The sequence below is a fragment of the Eulemur rufifrons genome, chromosome 6 (genome assembly GCF_041146395.1).
Source record: "Eulemur rufifrons isolate Redbay chromosome 6, OSU_ERuf_1, whole genome shotgun sequence".
Lineage (NCBI taxonomy): Eukaryota > Metazoa > Chordata > Mammalia > Primates > Lemuridae > Eulemur > Eulemur rufifrons.
The window spans coordinates 81,650,680-81,665,848 of record NC_090988.1 but is presented as its reverse complement, the minus strand read 5'-3'; the positions used below and the strand labels follow the sequence as shown (position 1 = coordinate 81,665,848).

Below are 15,169 nucleotides of genomic sequence, written 5' to 3'. Positions count from 1 at the left end.
TCGCCTGCATCCCTTTAAAATATGCCATCCAGAACTGAAGACAAGACTCCAGATGTAGTCCTGATACAGTGAGAGTTGACTAATTCTCATATTCTCAACTTTGCACTCTTGCTATATAGCTGAAGATCACATTCACATGGCTGGTGGCCAGTTCACATTGCCAGTTCATTTAGCACACTGCTAACTGAATGCCTGTCAGTTAAGACACAATGCCTCAAACTGTGCACAGTTTGAACTTTGTTTTCACTTGTGATATTTCACCTTGTTAAACTCCATTCATTCTGTATAAAATATTATTCTTACATAGCTTTGAAGAAATTGAATATCTACAGAAGAGTAATTACTGCCTAAGTGGCCAGTAGAATGAATGCATGGGAAACAACACAAAGGAGCAGTTCTCCAATACTATTATATGGCAGGAAGACAGCACCAAGCTTCCTTTCTATTTTTCTGAAACAAGAGTAAAATTCTGTTATCTCTTGTCAACTTTTTCTCTCACTTTTCCTTTATATATTTATTCATGATTTAAAAAATACAAGTAACACAGATATGTAGCATAAAAATTAGAAGACACTCTTAATTATTTCCTGACCCTGCCAATTCCCAACCACCGGAGGTAAATTCTATTAAGAGCTTAATGAATATATTTCTAAATTCTTTCTCTGTAACGTTTATACAGAATGATAAAAATATTTTTCTAAAAATGGGAACATAATACGTATGTCACTCTTTGTAGCTTTCATTTAACAAGTTAATATGAACATATCACCACTTTAGAATGTATAGATCTAGACCACTCTTTGAAATGGTTATACAGCCGCAGCCCCCAGGTCTTCCACTTACTGTGCAGCACTAAGCAAGTTACTTGACCTCTCTGGATCTCAGTTTTCCCTCATCTATAAAATGCTATTATAATTGTACAGGCCTATATTTCCTTATCCTCAATCCCAAAATACCAAAAAGCTCAGAAAAACACAAAAATGTTTTCAGAAGATGATGCCCAAAAACATTTGATGGTGAAAACTGATTGAACCAATGTGAGAGTATTTATGGCTTTTAATTATTCTACTCAGTGTTACTATTCATACGTTTCCCTGCAGAAATACTAATGGGCTTGCATATCAGGTGCTTTTCTAACACTCCCTGGAGGTTCTGTGTAATATATGGTATATGCACTGATTACCTTTGTAAATTCCAAAAAATTCTGAATTCTGAAACACATCTGACCCCAGGGGAACTGCAAAGGTACACATATCTCACGGGATTGCTATGAAGATTAAATGAGTACACGTGGCACCTCAAAAATTGTCAGCCATAATGATGATGATGAATCAATCTTAGTAGTCTGTCATTTGCCCACACAAAGACCTGTTATGACTGTGACCACTCTATTTTGAAGGCACTGATGTTACCTAAAGATAAATCAAGATAATTCCTTATGCATTACAACCCCAGATAAAGTATGGTGTTGTAGAGGACTGAGTGAAAATTAAAAGTATAGCTGGGTAGCAACTTAAAAATGAAAGAAATTGTTTCAAGCTGTTTGTACCTGAAAAATTAGATATACAAAAAAGCATCAGTTATGGCTTATGCAAATTTACCTGTAACACTGCCAGGCTTCAGCAATGTAAAGCTTAATAAATTATGCCTTCAGTAGCCAGATAATAAACAACAATAAATAAACCCAAAGGTGGCTATTATTTCACTATCAGTAGGACATGTACTTGATTACAAGAATTTCAATGTCAGTCTTCTTTTCCAGAATTGGAGCCCAGCAAAATTCTAACCGTGTATTGTATCAATCTCTTCCTCAAACCATCTCTGGTAATCTACTTCAGCAAACAAATAGCAAAGAGAAGCAGCCAAGTTGTAGTTTCTATTGCTGTAAATGTCTTCTCATGAATGCTATAAGTGTGATAACAGAAATTCCTTTAAATTTCCTTTCCAATTCTCAAATTGGTATATTATGTCTCCTCTTAATACATCTCAGTGGTCCTAAAGGCAAACAATTAATAGGCTGTGCCAGCACAAATTCAAAATCCTTCAAGGCCTTTAATTTTATTCATATGGTTATTATAATACAGAAGAGATGTAATGTTTTTATTGACTTTTTTAAGACTTTTGGAATGTCCAGTTTTACAAACTGCAATTATTCGAAAAGTTTAACAATACCAATCTTCAAATATAGAATTTTCCTTTTCCATAAAAATACAAATAACCTAACGTTTAAAAATCCCCAGGGACTGACAGAGCAGATAATCATAATTGTTTACCAGACAGTCAAGTGGTTTATGCAAATCCTAGTGGTTTTCTAGAAGGAAGTAATGCTTTTTCAGTTACCATTCATGTACTTTTGTTTTTATCATGAAGTATTTTTCTAAGGGAGAGAGAGAGAGAGAGAGAGAGACTTGCTTGGATAACAGGATTTTTTTGTTTTGGTTTGGTTTTTATGTTGTAAGGCTTTGAGTTCCACATGAAAGATCTAGAACATATTCTGATGAGAAGTGAATGTGCATAAATATCTACAGGTAAATTGCAAGTAACATTTTCACAATCGTAGTCTCTAAAAAGAGATGCAGGGAGCATGCATTGCTCCTTGGACTCCTAAACTTCACTTCAAGATCACAGGCCTGGTTATTAACATGGTTCTCTTCTTTCCAAGTCACTGAGAGACAGCGAGATAAATTACATAACCTCCCTGAAGTCCTGTTTTCTACTATCAAATACTGAAACAACCATGTAAGCTAGTTAACGCTATGTGCTCTCTGAAACGACATTATTATAGAACATGGTGTATGAAATTGTCACCATTGATTTAGCACATCTTTGATATTTATCTTCAGATCCTTGCCTAATGAACTTACCCAAACAAAATGCAACTTTCAGAGACAAGAGTGGCAAGCCCATAGAAGCAAGTCGCCATGAGCTAGTCTTCTCTCAAAGTGCTTTTTAACAGCACAGAGGGTCATACGTCTGCAAAAAAAGTTTTTAAAAAACTGTGAGGTTTACCACTGCTACTTGAAAATAATAATAACACATTTTTAAAGGTTGTGCAGGGTCTATCAAAGCCCACTTACACAAATTTTTATAGTTCTGCTCAATAAGAATCTACTGCTCTGTAGAAAAGATGAAATATTATCCAAATAATTCACCGTGCCTAAGGAAATGAAACCATAAACCTTTGGACTTCACAGGATGGGTGTCATTTTCTATTTGTGTTAATGGTCAAGTCTCCAAAAGACCAAATTACACTCTAACTGCACAGATTTAATATCATTGCACAGATATGACAGAAGAGACCTGGTATGAGCTGATTTCTTCTTCCTTGACCAAACTACAATGATTTTACATCCTCTATTTTTTGTATGTGTCTTTTAGATAGCATCAAAAAGAAAGAATGAAATCCAGTGACAGAAATTCAGATTCTCGGAGTTGAGAGAAACCGGAAGGTTATGTAGTCCAATCATAGAGAATAAATGAACAAATCTGGGAAAGAAACTTCAGGTGGGATTTCTGTCAACTAATGACTCTATTGATTAGCAGTAATGTGATTTTCATATCATAAATAGTAATGAGATGCTCATGATTATGAACTTTAAGGTCTACCTGAAGTCAGCAGGAAATTAAGCACAAAGCAGCAATCTCACCCTGGATGGGTATATCCATGTCTCCAACTGCATTCTGTTCCCCAATAACATACAAAACACCTTGAGGCTGAGCATATGCATATGCTGTTGTGTTAGAGATCCACCAATACAGACAAGAAAACAAAGGAATAGATAAAAGGAGTAAGGAAAAAGGCAGAAATAAAAACAAAACATATAAAACATAAAAAAAAACCTAAACTCCTTTATTGTTTTTTATCAGGATAAGATGAAAAACATATAATTCTAGCATCAAAGAATTCACTGTACTTCAAGTTATAAGCTTTTATCAAAAGCCTTTTCTAACACTTATAAGGCACAGAACTCTTCATTATCACCAAAAAAGTTGATGGTATAAGCATCTAGATTTCTATATAGGTACAACTCTCTGCAGTGAATACTGAAGGAAGTATTTGGGGGCCGGTAGGAAAGGCTTTGGGATTATAAAGCTTTAGGAGTGAGACGTGTTGTCTTCCACGCAGCAGTCTTAGAAGTGAGTATTATCTTAACAGTTACACATTTTTCCATGACAAAATCTCACCTTAAGGAAAAGATAAACAGAACACATTCATACTAAAAACAACATATAATTTTTAAAATGTGAGTTCAGTTACATACTTATCATAAACATAGATATCACAAAGGTTGCCTTAACAAAAATAGATTTAATTCCTTCCCTAAAGAAGTTTATAATTTACATATTCTATACAGGACTCCATTTTCGTAGCAGGAATAACTTCAGTTTTTATATATAACTGTAGTTAGGCAAGATGTTAACATTGCAGAAGGCTGGATCAAGGATGCACGGGACCTCCCGGTACATTTCTTTGCAACTCCCTGTGATAACCTCTGAATCTATAATTATTTCAAACTTAAAAGTTTAAGAAAAAGGAAAGAAATCAGATAAGAATAATAAGCCAATTAAGGCAAAAGAGATTTAGGAAAAAAAATTATCACTAAAAGTTTACCAAGAATGTTAGAACATAAGTGTGTTGTCTCCCCTCTGCAGAAAGCTTTGGGGGATGGGAATAATACTGATCTATAAAATTACATGCTTAAGCAGAAACTTTCCTCTTGAAAAATTTGCTTCCCTTTCCTGTTCATTCATCCAAGCTAATGTAATGAGGTTTCTTGAGGCCATCATTCATTAAGCCTTTCTGTTCATTAGCAGATTGTATAAAATCAATTTTATTTCCCCAAATATACTCTTCCTCCCAGCTGTTTAAGTCAGTCCAGAAATATCTGCATTGACTCACGGAGGCAGGTCAACCAAGTATTAGACTGTTTTCAGTTACACAGTTATCAATTCCATTAAACAAAGAAAAATACAAAAATTTAATAATTTGGACTTTCTCTCCCTACTCCCTATCATTTTTTAAAAACAGATTAACTGTGTACATGGAATCTGCAGGATATACTCATAATACAAATCTTAGGAAACTATTGTTTTTGAAATCAGGAAGATTGCCTTTTCTATATCATATTTGGTTCTTCATTTGCTTTTCTGAAGAATTTAGAGTTGTGTGTAATCACAAGTAAACAACCAACCTTCACCCCCTAACAAAACTCCTAGTGTGCTTCCTAACAGAAACACACTAACTGACTTCTAGACTAGTATAGTTATCAAGAAAAATTTACCATACACATATTTCTATGCTGTGCAAAACTGACCTCTTAGCCTCAGAAATGTTACCAACTATATCAATGAATTATGGATGACAACAGTGAGTATTTAATGAAGATTTTTTCAAGACCACTAATAAAGTTGTGAATCCATAAGGCACAGTAGGGTTTCTGAGTCAGTTTTATAGCTCTATAATCATACAGTAATATTTCAATCATAAAAGATTTATTAGCTCAAATGTAATCCCACCTTCACATGGGATACAATGTCCCCTTACTGCTTATTTTATTTGTACTTTTATTTATTTGTATAACAACTGTGATACAAAGGCAACAACTCTTAATCAAAGATATCCCCTTCTCTCCAACTTCCTGAGCCTGGGAGCCACCTGCACAGTGCACAGCACTTTTACATTACCAAAAGCCTACTCTGAAACAAAACCCACACAGCTGGTTAGGAGCAGGTGTAGACCAACTGAACTAAATCAATTCTCTGTAGGAATTCATTTCTAAGTGTTTCAAAATGCCAGATCTTGCAAATAAAATCAACCTTTTCATTTGGTATTCTCTGAAAAGATAAGATTTTTAGAGATGTTTCCCAGCTATTTTTTAATTCAAAATCCTATGACTGTAGAATAATAAACGGGCTTTAAGAGGTAATACACTGCTTCCCCAGCTTCCAATTTCTCAACACTTTATTTGCAATTCTGCCTCAACGTACAGAACATAACATACACCTATACAGACATTAAATTTCTTTTTGCCCACATGATTTCCATGCTCAAAGGTAGAAATTAAGAATCACAAACTCCCTTCCTTCTCTAAAAATAAAAACTTTAAGTTAATTTTTTCCTGCGTGACATTATAAAACTCCTCTGAAAATTTTCCCCATTTTGTTTTAAAGCAAACAGTCCACCTTAAGTCAGAGATCACGAACCTTTTATAGAAAGATACTAGTCATTCTGATCCAGTGGCTATATTTAATTAATTGCTTTAAATAAAAAATGTCAAGTCATTTGTCATGTTCTTCTCTTGACAATCCATCATACTAACTGTAGATTGCTTCCTTCTATATATTTCCTTTTCCTTCCTCTTTTCTCTTCTGTGCCAGTTTCAGTTGTGGCTCCTATTGTGGAATTCATTCAATAAGCCAAACATCTCCCTTTCCAATTCTATTTATATTATTTCCTTAAAAATCAGCCATTTTTTTAAGAGTAATAATTGTCTATGCTTATCCTAATGCTATGAGAAGTTGCCACTGACCTTATTTCAAACACTTGTTACTCATTAAGTGACAGTGCAGTTTAAATTGTTTCTTCACTTATAAAATGGGGATAGAAATGCTTGAGAAGTACACTACATTTCTTGAAATGCATTGTCATGAGTTCACAAAGCATTGTTTCTCCTCTGCCTCCCCACAACCCACCACGTACACAGACCCCTGCAGCTGTGTAACTTTTCTGGCCCTAAGTAGTTTGAATGTAAAAATAAAGAAAGGGATTGGGCTTAAAGTTGTCTTCAATCTTTTTTTTTCCAATTATGCTTCCTTTTTTTGTCCAACTACTCTATCAGTAGATTCCATTACTAAGTCTTTTCTCTCTCCTGTGAAATAAAGGATATTCTGCTCTGAAATTATACTGACTTATATTCTTGATTAAATCAATATATTGTAGTAGGAGTTTGATTTTGATTCTGCCTCAAGGTTTAAGAATGGGCTAAATAACCTATAACTGTAATTTCTTGATGAACTTTTAAGAACTTTAAAGAAAAGTTGAATGTTGGAAGAATGTAAGGCGTGTTCATCCACAATCCTACCATCATGTATGTTCTTTAAGAGCAAGACCTGTGCCTGATTTTTTTTTTCCCCTAAATCTCCTCCTGACTTGTACATAGTGGATGACCAACAAATAGGGTTTACTATTTTGTATTTAGTTTCTATGCTGAGGACTTTGGGAGATCAGGGACCCTGGCTGAGATGACTGCAAATCTAGCGCTCTCCTAATGGTGTGGCAAGAACTCAGAGTCTTACAACCCATTTCCAAGTGTGTTTACTAATTTCCAGCCTCCTCAGGAGACAACTAACCTATTCAGCAACTAATTGTTATGCTACAAATTGCCTGTTTTTTGATGTTAGTAAAATTCAAAGGCTAAAACACTTGCCTAAACCTACCCATGATTTCTATTTTGAATTTCTTATTTTGTATTTACACTGAAGATATCCAATATATCAACTTTATGAAAGTGTCGTTATTGTTGCTGTAAATTCAAGTATCATAATCATTATATAACACCATAAATAGATTAGAGAACTAAACAATACCCTTCTGCAGGTAAACAAAAAGTTGTCATAGAAGGAACTAGAAGAGATGATGATGCTTTTTAAAAATTGATCAACATTTCAATTGATGAGAAACACCAAGTGATTAAGCTACATATCTGTTTAAAAAAAAATCAACCCTGAAAATATATACTAAAATTTCGCAAAAAAAAAAAAGTCACTTATACAAATATATTTATAGTATCACCATCATTAGGCAAGATTAATTGTGTACACTCTATATACCAGACATTTTATATCATTAATCTTTACAATGAGGTGAGTATCATTCTCATTTTAAAGACAAGAAAATTGAAGCTCAAAAACGTCACTCAGCTAGTAAGTAACAGAATTGAGACTCAAACCCAGATTTGCCTACCTCTCTAGTCATTACAGTCTATCATCTATATGACATGGAAACTGATTAAATGACCAAAAATAGTGGAAGATTGGGTGAATTGTGTTACATTTACTTGACGTAATTTTATACAACTATTAGAAAATAAAAAGGTAGTTTTTGTTTTATTTTATACTTCCTTGGCTGAGTACTGTATGTACATTATCTCATTTAATGTTTTCCCCAAAATTTTTTGAGGTAAATATTTCTATTACCCCCATTTCAGAGATGGAGAAACAGAGACTTAAGGGTTAGGAGGACTCCACCTGGAAATGGCAGAGCTGGCAGAGAAAACCAAGTCAGCTTGACCCCAAAGCCCATTTTCTTAATCATTACACTGTGCAATATTAAACACAAAAGAGCAATTCAAAGTTAAAATTATTAACACTGGTATTAGTAGTCTTTGCTTTAGGACAAATGATTTCCCATTTGATTCACAATAGTATTTCTCTAAACCACAGTAATTATAGTCATTTTTTCTGTGTTTTTCTAAAATGCTTTTAATTTTAAAAAATCAAGTTTCAACCAAATATTTTTTGTCTTTGCAAATGAATAATGAATTGTTTCCACTGTTGCTAGTAATGAAATAGTTAAATCTTGAGGGTACACCCTGGTGGATATCTCCCCCAACTATCTAAAAAGAAAAAAAAAAGGTCACAGTCAGTTACTCCCGTTAGATCAGCATTCACTAGAACATCTGTAGGCACACATACACACTCTTTGCTGTCAGCCTCCTGCTTGCCTCAGTCATAGTGGGCAGTCAGTGAATCTTCCCCAAGTGCTGACATTTAATACCCGGTTTAGCAGCAAAGATTCAGAGAGGGGTAAGCAGCCCTCTGGCCTTCAGGTAGGTCCAATACCTTCATTTCTACCAAAGCTAAAAGATGGGAGCCTATGTTTGTAAACTTTAAGGGAATGATGATGCCATACTTTGGCAACCTGTTAGTTACAGGTGGATTGGGTTTCTAGATAGGGAAAAGATGATGTAGAATTTGGAAAACGTGGGGCTTTTTGTTCTAAGGCTGCTGCAAGGATTTAATTCCCAGGCCTTCAAAGCATTATTATTTATCTTACTGTACATGAATCCTTCTCTGGCATAAGTATAGGAAGGAAGACCTAATCTTGGTTTTATTGCCAGCAAAAATTAAATAATGTATGCCTCAAACCTGATTAACTATGCAAGTAGTGTTAATTCATGCACTAAATATCTGCAATTACGTGAGGTTACCTGCTACTCTGGAGCAATCAAGAAAACATGGGCAGCACTAAGCAGCAAGATTTAATGCTTCAGAGTACAGTATCTTTCTTTGGAATAAAGAAAAAGTCAGTTCAGACACAGGAAACTACAAACCCAGACCTCATACCATTAGTCCTCTTTTCATACTCAACTGTGCCCTAGCTTCACAGTGAATAAATGAAAATCTCCCTGCTGAGAAATGTTAGCATGGGGTTGGGAAAATTGTATAAGTTTATTGGTCCTATATTTCTGTCTTTTAAAAAGAATCTTTAATGTGTTGACTTTGAAACTTCCCTCCGTTGAAGAACAGTATCTTATTTTTAAAAATCTGCCTGTTTTTAGCTAGCCTATTTAAAGAAAAACACTTCAGTAGGTTATTTTAGATCTAGTATAATCTTTTAAAAACTCATTTTAAAAACCAAGATGTGATAAATATAGTCATATTAAAACCATGGGAGAGATGCAATAGACTACTCCAGTGAAAATATATTCAAATCAGTAAAGCAAAAGTTCGAAAAATATGGCAAAATAATGTGAAAACACTTTCAATGTTCCTGTTTATTCTGTAAATATATATATGATCTGCTTAAAATGGGTACTCTAAAAATTAAACACGCAAACACTTGAACTGTGTTCAAGAGGAGGTAACTCATCTGAGCAATGGTAAACTTTACAACTGTTATTAGGGCCTAGATATTATAAAGTGAACCAAGAACAGAGCATCAAAGGGAGAACAGGTCAAAAACCCTATTCCAAAAATCTTTAGGGACCTAAACTGAGCTACAAAACTGGGCAATCTTTGGTCTTGCCCAAGAAAATGTTTCTGTTTAATCTACAATAACCATGTTTTCACTTACAAGAAGCCAAAATCCCTATTAACAATCTTAAATGTAAGCCAATGGTGAAAACATTATTTTAAAGCTTGCTGTTTAAGAGCAAATGTTCTTAGAGAACCTCTTTGGATCTGAAATGCATTACCCTGGTATGGCCTGCTTTATATACCAATAACAATCTTGATGGGTGTTTGACACAAGCAGGCTTTGGTTTTGGTGTGCCATCCACCCAAAATGGGACAACTCTCAGAATAATCACTCATCATGTTGAGCTTAATCACTTATGGTTTTCATTTACTGAATTGAGGGTCAATAGTATTTTCTTTTATTCCTATGAATAGTATTTTCTTAGTTACTCAAGTGCCTTTTCTTATGTAGACTTGGATAGGCCATGAATAAATAAAACACTTGCCCAGGTTATTTCTTAAGCAGGGCAAGTTGCTAAATCTACAAACAACCATGGTCTGAGAAAGAGAGAGGCTTGCTTTTACAACTTTGGTAATAATCCTTCCCAGTCACCATTTCCTCATTTTGTTTAATAACCCAGAAGATGATTGCTAAACGATCACACCTTGAGGAATCTCCCAAGTAAAACTGAAAATCATAAGTACAAGAGATTATTTAGCTATTAATTACACCTGATCTACAGAAGTGCTTCAAGGGAAAAAAAAAAAAAAAAAAACACCTCATTAGAGTGACCAAATGGTCCAAGGAACCTTTGCAGGAAAAATAAAAATCAATCATGGCATCAACTAACATTTATTGAGTACTTATGTGCCAGGCACTGTGCTATGTGATTTACATGTGCTATCCCATTTATTTCTCAAAACAAACCAATGAATAGGTACTAATTTACCCCCATTTTGCAGATAAAAAAGAACAGAGAGAAAAATAATTTGCCCAAGGTGGTTACACAGCAACTAAGTGTTATAGCCCACATTTGGACTCAGAGAATCCAACTTCACAGCCTGCATATTTAATTAGGGTTAGAGAAAGCGCAAAAAGAAAAATTAATTATCTGTTAATTAAACTGAAATCACCACCAGCACCCTCATCATATATATTTATCCACTTATTAGTTTAAAAGTTTATTCATCTATACCCCTTGACCTGATTTCCAGATCCTAAAGCCCCTTTTAATCCCCTCTGACACTTTAAATACCAGCCGCCATTACTGGCAAGTTATCGTGCACTAACAACCTTACTTTTGCTAAGTTCAAGAATAATTATAATAACTCTCATTTACTGTGTGAGAAGCCCTGTTCTAAGTGCTTTATATGTATTAAATTACTAATCAAGCTAGGCATGGTGGCTCACGCCTGTAATCCCAGCACTTTGGAAGGCCAAAATGTAAGAATCACTTGAGCCCAGAAGTTGGAGGCTGCAGTGAGCTATGATTGAGCCACTGCACTCCAGCCTGGGCAACAGAGGAAGGCACTGTCTCTTAAAAAAAAAAAAAAAAAATTACTAATCATAACTGACATCAATGTGAGATAGGTAAAATTATCTTAATTTTCAGATGAGGAAACTAAGGCACAGAGAGGTTAAATAACTTCCCTAAAGTCATGTAGTTAGTGACACAGGATTTGACTCTTGCCAGTCAGTATTGAAAGCCCATACTCTTAGCCACTGTTTTATACTACTTTTGAAGTATATTAACTATTTACTCTTAAAAGTCAAGCAGTTTGTACTGCTTTGTTTCCTTTAACATTTGGTGCCTAAGACTTACACTGCAAACAGGGAGTGTATTTCACATCTCTCTAAGGTAGGTAATAATAAAATAAAAAAATGTATCAAGCTTACTTCATCTGGTAAGTACCCTTTTTGTTATAATACAAATATGAAATCCTGAATAATTCTAACACTTCTTTAATTAGTGCCTTCTTACTACAGAATTATTAAAGAATTACCTCAAAGTTTTTGGGCTAGAAAGAGATCTGAAACAACTGCCACTAACTCTGTTTTCCTAGAGTAGGGAAGAAGGGGAGATGTATTTAGGGAGGTTCTCTGCTTCCTTAAAAGAACTCTAAAAACAGAAGTAAACGCAGTAAAGAAAACAAAGGACCTTAAAGTGGCACTTACAAAAGTCTAATAACTGTATTTCCATTTACTAAATGTAGGAATGGTAAAAATCGCTATCAGGCAATTTCTCTCCTGCACTCTTAGGTATTCAAGGACTCATCTTTTGGTTCTGCAAGACAGTCACAGTTTTGGTAACCTCGCAACCCCCTTCCACTCCCTGTCCCAGCAACCCAAGGAGCCTCAGCGGTTCAATTCTGAGTCGCGCTCCAAAGCGTCCAGGCAGGAGTCAGTAACGACACCTATGCCTAGGCGTCCCTTCAGACTGTGGTTTCCAGGCAACCGCTCTCGGGCAGCAGTTCCTACCGGGTCACCTGTTTCAGAGTCCCCAGGAGAGGCTGCAGCAGCACCCAGGCAGGGGTTTGCCCGACACCGCGCTCCTGGTGCTGTAGCCTTCCCGTAACCCGGATGTTAATGCAGCCACTCTCACCTCCTGTTCCCCAGTTTTTCACCTTGGTTCCCATCTAGTTACTTCGCACCTTTGGCGTCTTTATTCACATACATCCTAGGAGTCTCCTCTCCTGAAGCAACAAAGACAAATTATCCGTAGCTACACATCCCCAAAGAGAACGGATTCCTGGGAAATGTAGTTCTTTGGGCTGACGTGTGGCGTAACTCTTTAGGGAAAAGGACTACAATTCCCCGAAATCTAAGGGAGGATAGTCCATCTCTAAAACATGTCCCAGCTGCTTGGATAGGTATTAGGCATGAGGGTTCTGTGGATCTTTGCTGGCCGAATTCCCTGGATTTTGCTCATTCGGTCCCACTGTACTTGGGGGAGGACTTTTTCTTTAAATGTGCTTTGTACATGTGAGGGACTCTAAATACGGTGATTTAAATGAAGAGATACTCTAAGCCATTTTATTTTGTAATTCTTTCAGATAAAAGATCTACCCATAATCAGAAAATATGTCGCTGCAGATGGTAACAGTCAGTAACAACATGGCCTTAATTCAACCAGGCTTCTCACTGATGAATTTTGATGGACAAGTTTTCTTCTTTGGCCAAAAAGGGTGGCCCAAGAGATCCTGCCCCACTGGAGTTTTCCATTTTGATGTAAAGCATAACCATCTCAAACTGAAGCCTGCAGTTTTCTCTAAGGATTCCTGCTACCTTCCTCCTCTTCGCTACCCAGCCACGTGCATGGTCAAAGGTAGCCTGGAGTCTGAAAAGCATCAATATATCATCCACGGAGGGAAAACACCAAACAATGAGCTTTCAGACAAGATTTATGTCATGTCTGTTGTTTCCAAGAACAACAAAAAAGTTACTTTTCGCTGCGTGGAGAAAGACTTGGTAGGAGATGTTCCTGAAGCCAGATATGGTCATTCTATTGATGTGGTGTATAGTCGAGGGAAAAATATGGGTGTTCTCTTTGGAGGACGGTCATACATGCCTTCTACCCAAAGAATCACAGAAAAATGGAATAGTGTAGCTGACTGCCTGCCCCATGTTTTCCTAGTGGATTTTGAATTTGGGTGTGCTACATCATATATTCTTCCAGAACTTCAGGATGGGCTATCTTTTCATGTCTCTATTGCCAGAAATGATACCATCTATATTTTAGGAGGACATTCACTTGCCAATAACATCCGCCCTGCCAACCTGTACAGAATAAGGGTTGACCTTCCCTTGGGTAGCCCAGCTATTAATTGCACTGTCTTACCAGGAGGGATCTCTGTCTCCAGTGCAATCCTGACTCAAATTAACAATGATGAATTTGTTATTGTTGGTGGCTATCAGCTTGAAAATCAAAAAAGAATGATCTGCAACATTGTCTCTTTGGAGGACAACAAAATAGAAATTCGTGAGATGGAGACCCCAGACTGGACCCCAGACATTAAACACAGCAAGATATGGTTTGGAAACAACATGGGAAATGGAACTATTTTTCTTGGCATACCAGGAGACAATAAACAAGCTGTTTCAGAAGCATTCTATTTCTATATGTTGAAATGTGCTGAAGATGATGTGAATGAAGATCAGAAAACATTCGCAAATAGTCAGACATCAACAGAAGATCCAGGGGACTCTACTCCCTTTGAAGACTCAGAAGAATTTTGCTTCAGTGCAGAAGCATATAGTTTTGATGGTGATGATGAATTTGACACCTATAACGAAGATGATGAGGAAGATGAGTCTGAGACAGGCTACTGGATTACATGCTGCCCTACTTGTGATGTGGATATCAACACTTGGGTACCATTCTATTCAACTGAGCTCAACAAACCTGCCATGATCTACTGTTCCCATGGAGATGGACACTGGGTCCATGCCCAATGCATGGATCTGGCAGAACGCACACTCATCCATCTGTCAGCAGGAAGCAACAAGTATTACTGCAATGAGCATGTGGGGATTGCAAGAGCACTACAAACCCCCAAAAGAGTCCTACCCTTACAAAAGCCTCCAATGAAATCCCTCCGTAAAAAAGGTTCTGGGAAAATCTTGACTCCTGCCAAGAAATCCTTTCTTAGAAGGTTGTTTGATTAGTTTTGCAAGAGCCTTTCAGATTCAAGTGCATTGAATTTTTTAATCTATTTTAAAGAATCATGATGATGATAAAAAATTATATCCCTATTTTTGTTTATTAAAGATGCATATGTTTTAAGTGCCAGGTGAAAATGCTTATAATGCAGTGCTACCTTCAGTCATTCTAGAACCTATACATTTTGAAAATATTTTACTCAAATAATCTATTCATTTATTCTTATATGAAAATTGAAATCTTAAACACAAGTAGTAATAATAATCAAAGTCTGTTCACATTCCTTATGTGATTTTTTGGTAACCAATAACATACAGAGTAGGTAAGACGAATTTAACCAACAAAGAAACTGAAACCCAAAGTAATTAAATTAATTATTTTGTGCAATATAACAATTTGGTGGTTAACCAAAACTTAAAACCAAGATTAACTACATCCTATGCTAATCCTCTTCTTTCTATAATTATGCCCATGAACCAAACAAGTTAGTTCCTTACAGCTTTTACATACACATGTATACGTAATCTCCATTGACATGAACAAGAAAAGAA

General features: G+C 35.9%; 2 protein-coding genes across 8 annotated transcripts in view; one reads left to right on the top strand and one right to left on the bottom strand.

Annotated features, from left to right (window-relative positions):
- Positions 1-12,669, bottom strand: part of IFTAP (intraflagellar transport associated protein) — a 55,441-nt gene extending 42,772 nt beyond the window's left edge. For 2 of the 5 annotated variants that reach the window (XM_069469833.1, XM_069469838.1), the window contains exons 1-2: positions 12,561-12,659; positions 2,865-2,973 (exon numbers count right to left, since the gene is read on the bottom strand). The gene's annotated coding sequence lies outside the window, so the exon portion shown is untranslated. Of the gene's footprint in view, positions 1-2,864; positions 2,974-12,560 lie in introns of all 5 variants that reach the window. The other 3 variants (XM_069469836.1, XM_069469835.1, XM_069469837.1) reach the window with 3 other exon arrangements.
- RAG2 (recombination activating 2) lies at positions 8,695-15,121 on the top strand. 3 transcript variants are annotated; one of them, XM_069469831.1, is made up of 3 exons: positions 8,695-8,828; positions 12,218-12,408; positions 13,012-15,121. In XM_069469831.1, the coding sequence occupies exon 3, from the start codon at positions 13,040-13,042 to the stop codon at positions 14,621-14,623; it is 1,584 nt and encodes a 527-aa protein (XP_069325932.1). In that variant the 5' UTR covers positions 8,695-8,828; positions 12,218-12,408; positions 13,012-13,039; the 3' UTR covers positions 14,624-15,121. The 3 variants fall into 3 exon arrangements, with proteins under 3 accessions (XP_069325932.1, XP_069325931.1, XP_069325933.1); XM_069469830.1 differs by having other exon boundaries at positions 12,022-12,408; XM_069469832.1 differs by lacking the exon at positions 12,218-12,408.
- The last annotated feature ends 48 nt before the right edge of the window (positions 15,122-15,169 follow it).

Coding starts and splice junctions, on each gene's coding strand:
- RAG2 (XM_069469832.1), top strand. CDS start 13,040: ATGTCGCTGCAGATGGTAACAGTCAGTAACAACATGGCCTTAATTCAA.